Here is a 16343-nt window from a genome sequence, read left to right on the forward strand (position 1 = left end):
ATTATATCTGCATAGATTGAGGTAACTGGGCTCTTGTAGATTTTTCCTTTGTTTTCTGAAAACCTTCAACAACTTGGGCAACTATGCTATTAGGCTAACGATTTAAAACAATACACACTAAACAAATAAAACCAAGTCAGTAGAGTCTACATTAATTTATTGGTATTACATTGAAAATGACAAGTACATACGCAGACAATTCAACAGCTGGAAGAGTTTTTTTTTGGGGGGGAGGGGTGTGATGCATCAAAATCCACTTTGCTGGTATTTTTTGTCCCATATTGTCAGTGCAAAACTGTCTGTTTGACAACTCTGCCCTTCTTGTCCACAGCAAAATTGTAATTCTTCGGGTTGTCCAGCGCTTCCTCGATGCGTTGGTCCAAGTTGTCCAACGTGATGAAGTTCTTTGCGTCCTCCTGTGGCCAAAAAAACAAAACAAACGACCAATATCAAAGACAGGTAATGTTTTTTGTTTTGTTTGAGGAATTTGAGCGTACCTGCAACTGCGCTATTTCCTCCTCTTTCTGCTTGATGAATTCTTGCTGTTGGTGTTCTCGCTGGAAAGCCTCTTCCAGCTTTTTGCGTTCCGCCTCTTCGGTTTCCTTCTGGATCCTCACTAGTCTGGATATAAAACACAAACAAGCACACAAGTAACAAGTGTTACGTTACATGGTATGACAAAAAAAAAAAAAGGTAATCAAATGGTTAAAATCTTGAAATTTATTGAATATTTCATCAATTTGATCAGGGCTGAAGTGGATTCAAGTAAAATAAATGGGGGGAAAAAGACCATATAGAAAAATATTTCTGTATTTTAGCAGTTTACTTGTGCGTGTACATATTTGATAGTGAAGTATTAGAATTGCGTCGCTCACCGTAGTTGCAGCAGGCGCAGGTTCTCCTGGCAGTTGAAGGCCATGAGGTTCTGGTGTTCCTCGGCCTCCTGCCGTGCTCGCTCCTCCGCCATGGAGCCCGTCTCCTCCTCGTACTTCCTCCGCAGGACCTCCTCCTTGAACTCCACACTGAAAGGCGTGCCGCAAAAAAAAAAAAAAAGCTGTCAACTCACTAACTCCACCTTTAAAAGCACTCTTACACTTCAACAAATTGCTCGGAAATGCACACTAAGAAAAAAAAATGTAATTATAAAACAAATTTTTAAAAATTGAGTCAAACTTAAAACAAATATTTTTAAAATGTAAACTTAATGAACTTATATTTTAAAACAGAAAAAGGACAAATTGCATTTCAAAGTTAGAAAATTATATCAAAGCGTAAATTAATGCAAATATACACTTATTTTGATTAAGTGTTAAGGCAAACATATTCAATTAATTATACTTAATTCGTAATTAATATAAAACTCTTGAGCGTTTACAAAGTAAATCTCGTGAAAATCGGTTGATAAATGAGCATGTTACGACTCAATTTCAATGTCCATGCATTGCCTTTGATGGGAACGTTGACCTCCCCAACATGGCCGCCACGTAGGCACGTCAGTTAACCGTGCTGCAATAGCACGCTGGCATATCTAGCTTCATATCTATGTGGAAAGCAACGTTCTCAAACCCCATTGGAACACTTAGCGTTTAGCATTAGCACGACAGCCTTCACCCACCACGACAACCACAATAAAGGTTTACTAAATAAAGTCGTTTTCCAGTGTAAAGCGTGGCTACCTACCGCAGCGCCCTCATGATGAGCCTGTAGTCGCCGTATCTCTCTCGCAGCACGACCATCTCCACCGGGTCCACCGGGGGAGGCACTTTGACTCGCCCCTGCTTGGACTTGGCCACCGGGTCGGTGCGCGACTTTCGCCCGCGTTGCGCCTCTACCAGCACGGCCTGTCTGGGCGCCAGCAGCCGGGCGACCCCCACGCCTCGGAACATCGCTGTCGCCGCTTGTAAGTAGCTTTGTCGGCCTTGTTAGTCGCTTAACACGGCCACTATTATAAAGTTGAACCAGTACAAATGGGTCACGCTGACGTTTGACAACATTTAACGTCCACAGGCGGCGGCCATCTTGTGTGTGGGTGTCCTCTGACCAGGAAGTGATCGGAAGTGGAACCCGGAAAGACCTTTCCTCGAGACTCTATCGCCATCGGTTGCGGTGAGTTTTGTCATTTATAGTTTGATAAAAACCAAGACCCCTAGAACTTTTTTTTTTTTTTGCAAAAGTACTCACACTCTGTACTTAAGTAGAAATACAGATACTTCTACTTCGCAGAGCACACACACAATTGTGCTCATAAGTTTACATACATTGGCAGAATGTGTAAGATGTATAGGCTTCTCTTTGTAAAGCAACTCATGCTGAAAACAACAACAAAATTTTGTCACATTTAGCTTCAGGGTTGAAAAAAAATGGTGTGGATTTTTGAGTCACTTTTACATTACAATTTACATTTAAAATTAAGATATATTTAGCATTTAGATTTAACATTTAGGTGTAACATGTAATAGTTTGATTTAACAATTTAAGTTGACAAATATTATTATTAAATGTGCAAAAACGTGACTCAATAATTTAGTGAACTCAGTTTTTCAGTGAGATGTTTTTATTTGAACAGTTCTAAAATGTCTGGTAGAAGAAATCAGCTCTGCTGGCAATTGTTACGTAATGCAAGGGGTCCAAACACGGCAATTTTAATGTACTTTGAAAATAAATTTCTCTCGAGTGGCCACTAAAAATATAAACACCCTCATTTATTTTGCCTTTACAGGGAGAGTTGTTTTGCTATGTTTAGTCCATTTGTGAAAGCCAGACTTTGTTTGCTGGTATAATGTGTTCATCGGGGGGGAAAAAAGAAATAAAAAGTGAGTCATAAGTCAGTTCTTCTTTTTTTATTTATTTATTTATTTATTTATTTTTATTGGGCTTGTTGCTTGCGGTTACAGTTTGTTTGAATTCCGTTTCATGTTGGAGCTTAGCTTAGCATGAATTTCTGGCTAAAAAAAAAAACCAAAACCTTCGTAGTAAAGACGCCAGCGACGATTACGCTTGCTCTGCACTTACACTTTTGATTTTCAGTCGCTATTTGTATGTAAATGTGTGTAAATGCAGAAGAAGATGTCAATAAATGTTTCAGGGTCACTGGCTCTTTTGCTACTACAACTACAGAGTTCTTAAAGTCCAAGCATCATTCGCGCCCTTTTACAAACAATTGCTCAAGTGTTTGTACAAAGTTTCCTGTTTGGACTTTAACAACAACGATGCTTCATGCAGCGCAGCTATTTTGTACTCTTTCTTTCTTTTCTTTTTTTTTTTTTTATCTTTCTTGAAGTGACAATGTGTGGAGAAGAAGGGGGACTTGTGGTGTCTTGAGACAGATGGCATTTTGAAGACGGCTTGCAAACGCGGCGTCGCGGTTTGAATGTTGCCGCTCGGGTGCTTAGCGTGCGGCTGCAAGGGAGGGATACGACAGCCGCAGCTCTTCGCCTTCCAGAAGTTTCCTAAAAAGAAGAAAATGGGAAGATTTCAGCAGATAGAGAAAATAGCGCCAATAACAAAAATAATTGAACCTTAAAATACCAGTTTTATCGAATTAATTATAGAGTTTAAAAAAACAACATGAAAAAACACAGTTCAGTATATTTTTCTGCTTTTTTCTTTTGCTCATAAATTACAGAAACAACTTCAGACTTGCTGACAACTACCAAACATGATTATTATTATTTTTTTTTTAAGGATTTAAATGTTTTAAATGCCAGTTTTATTTTTCATTTTGTAGAAATATTGAGTTTTTTTTAAATTACCTAAAAAAAATATTTTTTTTTAAAGTGACTTGTTTTTCATAAGATAGATGTTACGGTGTTGGGACATTGTTGGCAATTGGAGTCTTGGATGTGTTAAAAATGAGCAACAACATTAATTTGACTGCATTAGTATTTGTTTACGGAGTTCCAAATACTCCCTCTTGATTCCTGGTACATTTATATATTTTTTTCAGCTTTTTTTATGATTTCAACCCTTTAAATGGTAGTTTTAATTATTTGGATGATTGAGTTTTTGTTACAAAAACGAAAAGCCAAAAATTAAGGTGTGTGTGTTAAAGTGTCTGCGTTTGACCTGTACGCGGCTATTTCGATGTCCAGCGCCAGCTTGACATTGAGAAGGTCTCGGTACTCCCTCATGTAGAGCGCCATCTCCCGCTTGGCGTCGTCGGTGTCTCGCTGCAGCTGGTCGATCCTCGTCTGGGAACGCAATCCAAAATATTAATCTAAAACTTCGAAGGATTTGGGAAGGAAGAAGTCGTCGTGTTCTGCTTAGACTTTACACCGATTTTATCGGCCTTATCGGTATCGGCCGATAATTAGCATTTTATGCGGATCGGCTTAAATGTCCTAATTCGCCGATTGATCGGCTCCGCAAAAGACATTTACTCGGCGTCGCCATCGTGCACAGTATATTTGAATCCAAAAGCTAGTTTAGTTTTGGCACATTTCTGAAGGACATGTTCAGGAATTTTTCACCTTCTGAGCTGTAACAGAGGCAGGACGGTGGCTGCGTGAAAAGGGAAAGCGGGAAGCCGGAACGGGTTTTTACACTCACTTCTTGCTGTGTGTTATGGCATTATCCCGCCTTTGTTGAGTTCGGTATGAAAGTATGCTGCGTATACTTCTACGGCTCTATTGCGGCAAATTTTGGGGATCTCTGTGTGAAAGGTACCAACACGGAATGTGGGAACGAAGTCAGCCTGTGAATTTTCCACCTTCTGAAATGTCACAGAGACGGACAGCAGCTTTGTTAAAGGAACTAATCGAAAGATGGAACTAATTGTGAAATTCTACCGCCTTCTCTGTACTGTATGTGATAGAACTGAGAAGATAACTTTCCAGAATCTCTGAAAAGTACCAGCAGGTACCACGAGATCAAGGACTTTTCCATCTTCTGTGATAATATCAGAAGCAGGAACATTTTTTGGGGGGGGGGATCTGTGCTGTCGCAAGAATTTTTCTGGGTCTCTGTGTGAAATGTACCAACATGGAAGAGTGGGGACAAATTTGACCTGGAATTTTTTTAGGGTCGTATCAGACATTAGGGATGTCGGCTCTTTAAAAAGAAGAATAGCGGAAAACCTCTAACGAGGACATGACGTTTTAATGCTTGACACTACGGCATGATCCCGCCTTGGCTGGGTTCTGTAAAAAAGTCTGCTGGATTTCTCACGGGATGTTTGTGGGCTCTGTGTGAAAGGGGTTGAAAGGTCACCTGGTACTTGTCCACCTCTTCGGCCTGCGTCTCCTCCAGCTCTCCCAGCTGTTCGTCGAGCACCCGGACGACGTTCCGGAGAGCCTCGATGTCGGCGGATCGGGCCCGGAGCATCCTACGGTACTCCACGGTCTCCTCCCGGACGGCGAGCGCCGCCCGGCGGTCCCTGCTGGCCGCGTCCTCCGCCACGGCGCACTCGCTCCTGAACCGGGCCTCCGCGGCTCGCGCGTTCTCGCCGGCCTGCCGCTCGTACTGCGCCCGGACGTCCCGCGCCGCCGCCCCCGGGCGTGGGGGCCGCTCCGCCGCCGCCCCGACGCTGACGTTGGCCGCCTCCAGGTGGGCCCGCAGCTCCGCGGTCTCCTCGGCGAAGACCTTGCAAATGTCACGCAGCTTTGAAATGACATCAGCGCTGTTATTACTACTAAAAATAAACTTGTTTTATAGTTGACAAGAGCTTTTCTAGATATGTTGTGAAGATGCAAAGAAACCACAGTGGTGTCTTGATGTTTCATCCTTTGCGTGACCACACTCACAATCAAAACAAAATACCCTTAATCCCATTCCAGGAAAAAAAAAAATGTAATGAGTATTTAGGTTCTATTTCAGTAAATTTATGAGGATTTTGGTTCCTTTTGGGGACTATTTTGGCAGCTTTAAGAGGATTTATTTAGGTAACATTTAGGAGTATTTTGGTAGATTGAAGTGTATTTAGGTAACTTTTAGGGATTATTTTGGTCGGTTTTCTGTTCCAAAGTCTGCTGGGCCTACTGCAAATAAAGTGAAGCACCCGTCTGAAAACGGCGAAGGACAGCCACAGACCTTGTTGAGGAAGACGATCTCGTCGCTAAGGGAGTCCACGGCGGCACGGGCGTCGAGGTAGGAGAGCGCCGCCCGTGCCGCCTCCTCCCGGGCCTGCAGCAGGGCCTCCCGGGCCTCCTCCCGCCGCCGGGCCTCCCCCTTGCAGCGTTCGCTCGCCCTCTCGTGAACCTCCTTCAGGCGCTCCCTCGCCGCCTCCATCTGCATCTTCTCCCGGCTCTCCGTCTCCATCTCGGCCCTCAAAGTGCGCGCCGCCCCCTCGTAAACCGCCCGCAGGCGGGACGGGCGGCTCCTTCGCCCCCGCGGCCCTTCCAACTCGGCCAGCAGCGCCCGGTTCTGCAGCTCCAGGAGTCGGACCTTCTCGATGTAGCCTGCGAAGCGGTCGTTGAGGACCGCCAGCTGCTCCTTCTCCCGCAGCCGCGAGTCCAGGTCCCTCCTCTCGCGGGAGACGGACGCCCCCGGGAGCCTCCCGCGGGACTCCGGAGCTGCGGGAGAGGACCGGGACGGGGACGAACCTCTGGAGTCGTCGCGAGGTCGACGGCGGAAGACGGAGGAGCTCATGATGGTGGGCTTGTCTTGATGGGAGTGAAATGGATGTTTTGACAACAAGTCCCCCTCGTTTTGCACACCTTGGCTGAGCAGGAGCCAGCGTTTGTGCACTGCACCAGCTCGCGGATGCTGCACAACGCACATTTTGATACACACGCGTACCCCCCCCCCCCCACCCCCACGCACACGCGGGGCTGACGTCAGAGCCGGCGAGCCAATCGCAGACTGCTGCAGTGAAGACAGCGGAGGTTGGTCTCTTCGCTCTCTTCTCAGGCAACCGTGCAAGCAAAGTACAGTTCAGTGTACAGTACGAGGCCCGCTTTGTTGAACAAGTTGAAGTCGTAGTGACACTGTACTAAATAGTTGGGAGGAAATAATACTTTTTTAAAAATCACACTTTCAATGAGCTGCATTCATGGAGCTGTTTTTTTCCCCTACATTTGCTTACCTGCTAATGTTATGTTGTGCGTCAAATGATCCTCTGCTATATATATATTTTTTTTTTTTTTTGCTTTGACACGCGAGCGTTAACTTGATATGAGCGCTTGCAACTCCTTAACAAGCATGTTGACATGAACATTTTTGAAGAAAAGAAACAAAACAAAAATCATAGTTCAATTGTAAAGAAAAGACAAATGAATTCAAGAATTTGAATTCAATGTTAGTCGTCAAATCTGACATATTGTATAGCTAGTCGACTGTCAGTCTTATCACTCACCATTGGCGTCTTGATCACGAGGTGGCGCACTATCCTAATGTTTTCATCTCGTTCATGTTTCTCTCATAACAAATGCACATTTTTTTATTCAGAGTTTATGGACTTTGAATATTCCCAACGCCAGTCATGCATGTAAAAATAAGTGCATAAAAACCTTTGCTGTTAGCACACTGAGACTTTGGAATGTCGCTTCTGTCAACCTTTTTGAAACATTTACAAGATTCAACGCAGCATATTTAGAAAATAATCTGGTTTGTGATTTAACTGCATTGTCACGTCTACATTCCGCCGTTTTTACATTCCATGATGCAAAAGACGATCCGCGTGAAAAAGTCGAGAAGAATGTAGCGTATATAAGACATCCATTGTGCGGCGGGGATGAGGCCACACACACAAAACACCGGCAAAAATAAGAACATATTCAAAGTATTTCTGGCGCGATGTCGGTTCAGGCGAGGAGTGCGGGCACGTGTCATGAGGTCATCGTTCATCTGTTCCGGCGCTTTGGTTCTTTTGCAAATGTCCATTCAGAGCGTCCGACGGTTTCGAGGTCAAAACGTCCCAGACCTCCGCCAAGGCTTTTTCAGCATGTGTTGCCAATGAGTCATCTTAATGGCTAACAAAACAACAACAACAACAAAAATAAAACACAATCTGACACTGTGGGGTAAATCTCTAAACGTGCTCAATGACATTTTCTAAGTCTGCGTTTACACGTGCCATACGGATCAAACCCGGATCATGTGGGTCAGACACTTCATTCAAATGAGATAAGATGGCCTGAGATATACACTGTATTTTTAAACATTTTGTCTCTATTTGAACATGTTACATTTGGTCCAAATGTGAAAATTGGAGCAGATCCGGATTAAACTCGGTTTGACATTACAACTTTTTACCCTGCGTACACATTGCAAACTTATTCAAATTGGATTGGATATGATGGAAATATTATTACAGCCTGTTACCATTTATAGTTCATTTAAATGTGCAGAATTGGATCGAATCTGGCTTCAACTTGATTTGACATTACTGTACACACATAGTACATTTTAATCAAGTTGGATAAGATTTGACAGAAATATTGTTTGAACAATTGTGTCATACGCCATATGAACATTTTACATTTGTCATAAATCTGCAATTTAAATCAGATCCGGATGAAACTTGGTTTGACATTAGAGCGTCTGACTACGTGTACACACAGCAACTTTCATCCAGACTGGATTAGTCTGGATTGACTCTGTAATGTTACATTTACATTTGGTGTAAATCGGGATTTGGATTAAATTTTGTTTTGACATTTCAGTGTCCACATTGCACACTTCAAAGTGAATTAGATTTGACAGAAATATTATTATTATGAAGTTTGCTTTGACATTACAGTTTTGGGCTTTGTGTACACATAGGGCACTTCATTCAAATTGGATACGATTGGCCAGAAAGATTATGTCAACATTTAGTCTCTATAGGTCATCGGAACATGTTATATTACTTTCAAATGTGCAGAACTGGATTAAACTTGGTTTGACAACACAGTGTAAACATAACACACTTGGGTCATTTTGTTCAAACATGAGGGAACATATGACAGAAATGAGAGGATTTGACCTCGTCTAAATGGTAGGGAATGTTTTGTAACATATTATGATGTCACTCGTGTGTGGGGAAAAAAAAGGGGAATTATGATTATTTAAACATCTTGTCTCTTATAAGCCATCGCAACACGTTCCATTTATATTTGGTTTAAACACATAATCACGATCTGATCTGGATTCAATTTGATTTGACAATTCATCATACATCATTTTGAAATTGGAAACCATAACAAAAAATGACAAAAGATTATTTGAGCTCAAACAGATCAAGTTTTGGAACATGTTATGACAGCACTTGTGTCAACCCCCCCCCCCCCCCTCCGAACAAACAAAAAAGTGGAAAATTGGGTCTCTTGTCTGAAACATGTTCCATTTACATTTTGTCCAAATGTGCAAGCAATCTGGATCGGATCCGGATTAAACTTCATTGTGTTCAAATGGGATAACCAATCAGAGAAACGAGATGCCTTTGTCTCTTGTTAGCGATTGGGAATGTTTGGGAACGTCACGAAAGTTCGTTTTTACCCCCCAAATCCTCGGACAGGCGGAGATTTCAGGAGAAGAGTTTGAGCCCGGCGCCCTGCCTCCTCTGGCCGGCGCGACCCCGTCGTGCCCCCCGCCGGGCGGCTCCCTGCAGGCGGCCAGCGGGCAGTACTTGACGGTGTGCGCGCTGTCCCCGTTGGCGCCGCACAGCGGGCAAGTGTACGCCCGCAGGACGGGGCACAGCACCCGGCCGTCCGCCGTCTTCAGAATGTGGCTGCCGTACACCTCCTCCGGGGCGCCGTTATTGCGGCAAAACACGCACAGCCTGGCGTCTGGCTTGCCGCGCGGAGCCCGCTTGCAGCGTCCGCGGGCCTCCGGAGCCTCCGCACACATCGGCGGGCAGCCGATCCCCGCGTAGCCGAGCGCGCGGTCCCCGTCCCCGGCGAGCGGCCGCCGCCGACGCAGCAGCGAGATGCGCTCGCAGAGCTCGTAGGGCGAGTCGTCCGAGCCCAACCTGGTTTTCGGGGACTCCGTGATGGCGTCGGGGCTCCGGGGCCGCCTCGGCGGGGCCACCAGGGTGGACAAGCCCAGGTAGTCGTTCCAGAAATTGAACGTGTGGTCGCACGGAGACAAGTAGCCGCGCTGCACCAAATCCATCGCGACGGGCTCAGCATGGGGGCCCTTGCGGGAGCTTCTCCTCCTCCTCCTCCAGGTTGCAGCGTGCGGGGCCGTCGACGTGCAGGCGCGGTTAAGTGAGCCGCGGGAAGGGGGCGTGGCTTCGCTTCAAGTTGACCAGCTCCGGCAGGGGCGTCACTACTCTCGAAAACGGGGGCCCACGGCCACGCAAAACATTTACAATATTATACACTCCTGCTTGCTTTTTTTTAAAATTAATTTGATGGACAATTAGCAAATAAATAGTCATACAAAAAGTGGTTATTTACACTAATTCAAAATGGACCGCTATTTGATTGACAGGCCTCTCAAACACGGTGGCCTTTTTGACCGTGAGAATTAATTTACAGTGAGTGAATGTAAAGCGACGACCCCCCCCCCCCCCCCCCCCCCGTATGCACCTGCTCTCTTTCCCCCTCATAATCTCCCTTTCTTGCCATTGTGTCCACCTCTTCACAGCAGGCCGCTCATTCATATGCATGAAAAACCTGTGTGTGTGTGTCCGTGTGTGTAAAGCAGTCAGACACACGCAATAATTTGAGCTTGATGAGCAACTTGACTGCGAGCACAAAGACTTCGGTAAACATAATTTGCACACATCTGATGAGACGGTGACTGATTGCTGACTTTGTGTGTTGGGGGCGGGGCGGGGCGGTGAGGGCGGGGCGGGGCGGGGCGGAGTGGGCGTTCCTGTATTTAAGCTTTGGAAGAGAAGGCAGGCAACTTTTATTTGTCCCGCAATTGGAAAATTCAGGTTTTACAGTAGCAGAACTCGAGAATCAAAAGTGGGAGGAGCCACGGTTAGCAAGGGTTGTTAGCAAGAGTCTTCGTTGAATGTGTATGATCAAATAATCTGGAAGCGATTTTTATTTTTTTGTTTAAATCACAAATGTTCCTGTTCTGTTGGCAGATACGCCACCGTGCCGCCCTGCCCTTTGTCCTGCTTGAGTACAAAAAGTGAACCTGTTTAATTCTTCCTGTTTAACTGTGCTGTGTGTGTACGCGTGCGTGCACGTGCCAGCTGAACACCAGCCACCCCCCCCCCCCCCCCCACACTCCCACACGCAGCCCCTCTTGCATTAATAGCATAAATGGATGGCATAATGCGTCATCTTTCCTTGGACGTCCCCAGACACATGGGGGAGGAGGGAGGTGGGGGGTCAGTTGGGGATCTGATCCCTAACCTCTGACCAGCTCAGCACCCCCTGAACGCCCCCCACCGCCCACCCCGGGGAATATGTTCTTAACGGTTGCTCCATCTGCGCCCGCCCGGACGGCAGCATCGGGCACCCGGGAACGAGCCAAGGTCGACGGGGAATTAAGAGGGCGGGGGGGGGGGCGTCTTTGAGGCACATAAAGTGCTTTGTCACCAGCTCTGGCAAACGCTCCTTTGCTATTATTGAACCCGCAAATTCTGTCCCGCCTTCGACCCCCTTTCATCTTTTTAAACCTCCTGATGAGATGCAAGAGGGGTGGAACAAAGATAAATGCCGATCAATTTCTGGAGGCCCCCCCCCCCCCCCAAAAAAAAACAGACTGCACTCTGAAATATTAATAATGTGAAGGTCACATTGGGTGTTTTCAAATTGACCGATGACGTAAAAAACAAAAAACAAAAAAAAACAAGCAGTAAAATAGTTAATTTTAATAATAAAATAAATATGCTTTGTAATTTTATTATTAATAATTAGTTATCAATTCAGCAAATATTTAATATAATTTCAAATTGTTACATGTATGTGTAAAATATATAAAAAAAAATATATGTAAAATTGTTTTTTTTTACTAACACCTATTTTATTTACAATAAATCAAATAAACAATTATTTAATTAGATAAAGGACTGACAAATCAATACATACATTTTAATTAACCAAGTTCAGGGGAAAAAATGATGATTCAAGGATTCTCGATCATGTACGTCCGTGGTCCGTCTGACTGTTACCTTAGCCGTCTGCTCGCAACAAGTCCAAATTGTTCAGTTTTGGATAACGTAAAGTCATCCAAGGCAAATGGCGCCATCTGTGGTTTGCGATCAAACGTCCTCCTCGTATTCGGGACTCTGAGATCTCCATGAAATACAGACGAGCGACTGGATGAAATTAATTTGTCTCCGGTAATTGGAGCCGCTCTAGTACGACAACAGACAGTCAAAAAACTCAGTTGCTTTTTGTGAACAAATGATTGGGGTTTTAATCTTGTGTGACTGTTGTGACTGCATTTGGGTGCATCTGTTTACAATGTTTGGCAAAAAGCAGCATCAAAGTGAAGATGGAGACTTTAGCTGACTTATCAAGTTGCTTTTTGTGAACAAAGGGCGGAACATTTTTTGTTTCTTTTATTTAGGTTTAGAAGTCGACCGAAAAGGTGTAGGGTGACGTCACGGCTTATTATGCCTCCCCCGCCCCCTAGCTTTACAGAAAAAAGAAAACACAGTTTAACAAAAAAATCCTTCAAGCCATCAACACAAAATTTCAACATCCATCCATCCATCCATTTTCTGAGCCGCTTCTCCTCACTAGGGTCGCGGGCATGCTGGAGCCTATCCCAGCTGTCATCGGGCAGGAGGCGGGGTACACCCTGAACTGGTTGCCAGCCAATCGCAGGGCACATAGGAACAAACAACCATTCGCACTCACAGTCATGCCTACGGGCAATTTAGAGTCTCCAATTCATGCATGTTTTTTGGGATGTGGGAGGAAACCGGAGTGCCCGGAGAAAACCCACGCAGGCACGGGGAGAACATGCAAACTCCACACAGGCGGGGACGGGGATTGAACCCCGCACCTCAGAACTGTGAGGCTGACGCTCTAACCAGTCGGCCACCGTGCCGCCAAAATTTCAACATCTTACATTAAATTGAACATCTTGTAAGAAAAAAAATACTATTTCAACATGTGATTAATTTAGTAAAAGGAAAAATATATCTTTTTTTAAACAGACAAAACAACAACATATTTGACAATTTCTTTTGTTTATGACTGAGTCCTATATCTTTATAGTACTGTACTGTACATAAAAAAAAAAAAGTAAGCAAACCACCTATTTTCCGGTCATTCCACAAAGTAACCCCTCCAACAGAGACGCATTTTTGTTCATTTTGGTTCTTCTCTTGAGCTTTTTGAGAACAACAACAGCTGGTGGTCAAACATGATGAATGCATGAATTTGTCCGATGCGTCGTGACGGAAAAGTGGCACGCTCGTGATTGTCCGGGCCCTCGGTCACGCTTTTTGCCCTGAAACGGACGGGATAAAGGAGGTCACGTCTTAGACTCGTTTTCGTCTTCATTTGAAATTCACCCACATGCGCTGATGGACTTTTTTTTCTTTTTTCTTTAACATTTTTCGTAGGTGGGGCTACATTAGCATGGCCATCATGGCGGGACAAAAGGAGGATCTCCCGCAGGACAAACGTGCACACGCGTTCCTTTTTTCTTCTCCATCCCCTGGCGAACATTTTCGACCCTTTTGTCTGCCGGATCCGGGTTGCCACGGCGACCGAAGCCATCCCTCTTCTAAATATTCCCCCGTTATTATCTATGCTAATGAAATGCGGCGCACACGCCATGGCCGTTATCTGGCTTAATGAAACACTCTATTGTCTCGGATTCCGCTTTATTTTCCATTCCGGCCGCGCGTTGACGTTATGCGCGCGCACGCTAACACAGCGAGTGTCCAGTTGCTGAGCGCAGCCGTGCTCCGCGTCTGGTGTTCGATTGCACTAATTGGCCTTCCTCGTGGCGGCTGCGAACGCCCAGTTTTCAAAACGCAGTTTCCTTTGTTGCAGGGCTCCTCAACTGGCGGGTCGGGGCCCAAAAGTGGATCTCCGGATTCATCACGGGTGGGCCGTGGACAGGTTGTCAAAAACAACAGGGTTTCCTCGGTTCATGACAGTACCGAGATTCGATTTACTTTGATTGTTTATATTCGTGGTTATTTCATACAAATACTGTACATACTTTAATTATGACTCCACTACTTTGCAAGTGTACGTTTGCGATACACTTAGAAATGCACCGTGATTTTTAATTCATCCGACTGATGTGCATGCCCTAGCCACCAGAGGGTAGTGTAATATATATATATATATATAGACACATGATATACAGTACACGGAGGAGACAGTTACAGCTGCTCGGTAAGCTGAAACCAAATGACTCATATTTCGCAGAGGATAAAGGATGTGAATATTTTTGTATTGTCTGTCTAGATGTGTTGCTACACCATCTGTGTTCAAATATCCATCGTTACAGCGCCACAATATCGATTAGCCCGTCTATGGCGTTTTGGACTGTGTGTTACCATTGAGCTAGCGGACTTTCCTAATATTATTATTTTTTTAATAAAATAAGTGGGCCTATAAGAGGCAGAAAAAAAGCTCCAATAAGCAGATCAACAGCAAAACACCCCAAAAGCACACACACAAAAAGCGCCTGTGCACTTAATATGTGCAGATCGGTGGCTTGGGCCACTCGTCGTTGCACGAGGCGGCCGATTATCTCCACGCCCGCCTCCCGGCTGAATAATGCATGAAATGACCTCATGCAAATGCAGGGCGCCTTCATCACGTCCTCGCTGTCGGCTGCACAGAAGCGGTGCGGGGCTCCCCGAGCGGGTGGAGATCAAACCCTCGAGGGCGCATCCAAAGCTCTCGAAAAGTCAAACATTGCCAACACTTTCCGGAAAGCATTTGCGGCGCTTCACTTTTGACACACTTTGGTATGTTACAGCCCTTTTTTTTTTACGTGCATTCAATTCATTCTTTCCTCAAAATCATAACATAAAGTTTTTTTTTCTTTTTTTTTAGCTTAATTTATTAAAAACTACACAGTGTTTGTTTTTTTACGGGGTGTGTAAGTGGGGTTTTGGATCAAATTTTAAACCCACGCATCATGTGACATCGCCAACTACTGGCCTGGCATGCACATTACAGCATTTTTAATTGAATATTTTGGTTTACTTTTTGTCCATGTGATTTATGTGATTTGTGGTAATATGTGTGATGTGATATTCTTAAGATTTGTTTTCTGTGTGAAAGGTACCGAAAGAAAACAAGGGTGTTGAAGTCGACTTGCAAATGAGGGATCCAAAAAATAATGAAAAGCGAGACGATGGCAATTGCACTAGTAGTGGCTGGTCAATAGAGGGCGCCAGGGCGCCGCCCCAACCGGAGGCTGAGTGTGGTCACTGCGTTACTTTCCTTGAAAACAAAAAAAAATGTAATCAAAATATTTATAATCAAAAGAAAAATCCGTTTTTAGATGAGTAGGACAAATGTTACTATTTGTTATTGATGATGAAAGTTATTTTCTTTCTTTCTTTCATCTTATTTCATGACGTAGATCCCCTCTGGGGTCACGAAAATGTTAGTAATGTCTTTATCGAGTAATGTGTTTCTCTGTATGTTAGGAGGATAGAAGATGAGGTACAAATACTTCAGGATGCAACTCAGACAAATCCAGGAAGGGGCCATTAATCACGCTGTAAATGTTTGGTGAGTTAAAGAATGACACGTTTGTGCGATGGAGTGCAAATTCTTAGCGTCTCGGGCCGAATTGCTTTTGCCGCGTTGTGAAATGAACACGGCAATGGTCTCATTGAAAAATGGACCAAACCCTTTTAATAAGTTTCGGAACGCAATTAGGGGATTGATTGCTTTGCTTTCATTGTCCTCGGCGCCATCAATGGGGGGACGGATGAATAGTCGCCTCCTCTTTTGTTCGGCACGAGATTGACTCGGCCAATCAGCTGCAGCCTTTTTTTTAATTGAATTGTATTTATGTTATTTTTTAACTACATAAACCTCATGCAGATGAAACCGCATCCCCCGCTTCTGGCGTCGCTGCCGAATATTTTTGTATTTTTTTTCTCTATTTTGTGTATTTGTTATCTATTTTTTGCATATTCACTCCATCCATCCATCCATTTTCTGAGCCGCTTCTCCTCACTAGGGTCGCGGGCGTGCTGGAGCCTATCCCAGCTGTCATCGGGCAGGAGGCGGGGTACACCCTGAACTGGTTGCCAGCCAATCGCAGGGCACATCGAAACAAACAACCATTCGCACTCACAGTCATGCCTACGGGCAATTTAGAGTCTCCAATTAATGCATGTTTTTGGGATGTGGGAGGAAACCGGAGTGCCCGGAGAAAACCCACGCAGGCACGGGGAGAACATGCAAACTCCACACAGGCGGGGACGGGGATTGAACCCAGCACCTCAGAACTGTGAGGCTGACGCTCTAACCAGTCGGCCACCGTGCCGCGCATATTCACTCATATTTGTTTATTTTATGTAT

General features: G+C 44.8%; 2 protein-coding genes across 2 annotated transcripts; both read right to left on the bottom strand.

Annotated features, from left to right (window-relative positions):
- Nucleotides 1–140: 140 nt before the first annotated feature.
- LOC133488224 (alpha-internexin-like) lies at nt 141–6732 on the bottom strand. The gene is made up of 8 exons (XM_061795849.1): nt 6028–6732; nt 5209–5598; nt 4066–4190; nt 3394–3449; nt 1681–1918; nt 876–1022; nt 498–621; nt 141–416 (listed from the first exon to the last, which is right to left on the bottom strand). The coding sequence occupies exons 1-8, from the start codon at nt 6715–6717 to the stop codon at nt 285–287; spliced, it is 1902 nt and encodes a 633-aa protein (XP_061651833.1). The 5' UTR covers nt 6718–6732; the 3' UTR covers nt 141–284.
- Nucleotides 6733–8262: 1530 nt separating this feature from the next.
- On the bottom strand, nt 8263–10108 carry LOC133487448 (nanos homolog 1-like). Its single transcript, XM_061794036.1, has one exon. It carries the CDS (start codon nt 10027–10029, stop codon nt 9340–9342), a length of 690 nt encoding a protein of 229 aa, XP_061650020.1. The 5' UTR covers nt 10030–10108; the 3' UTR covers nt 8263–9339.
- Nucleotides 10109–16343: the final 6235 nt, after the last annotated feature.

The sequence above is a fragment of the Phyllopteryx taeniolatus genome, chromosome 13 (genome assembly GCF_024500385.1).
Source record: "Phyllopteryx taeniolatus isolate TA_2022b chromosome 13, UOR_Ptae_1.2, whole genome shotgun sequence".
Lineage (NCBI taxonomy): Eukaryota > Metazoa > Chordata > Actinopteri > Syngnathiformes > Syngnathidae > Phyllopteryx > Phyllopteryx taeniolatus.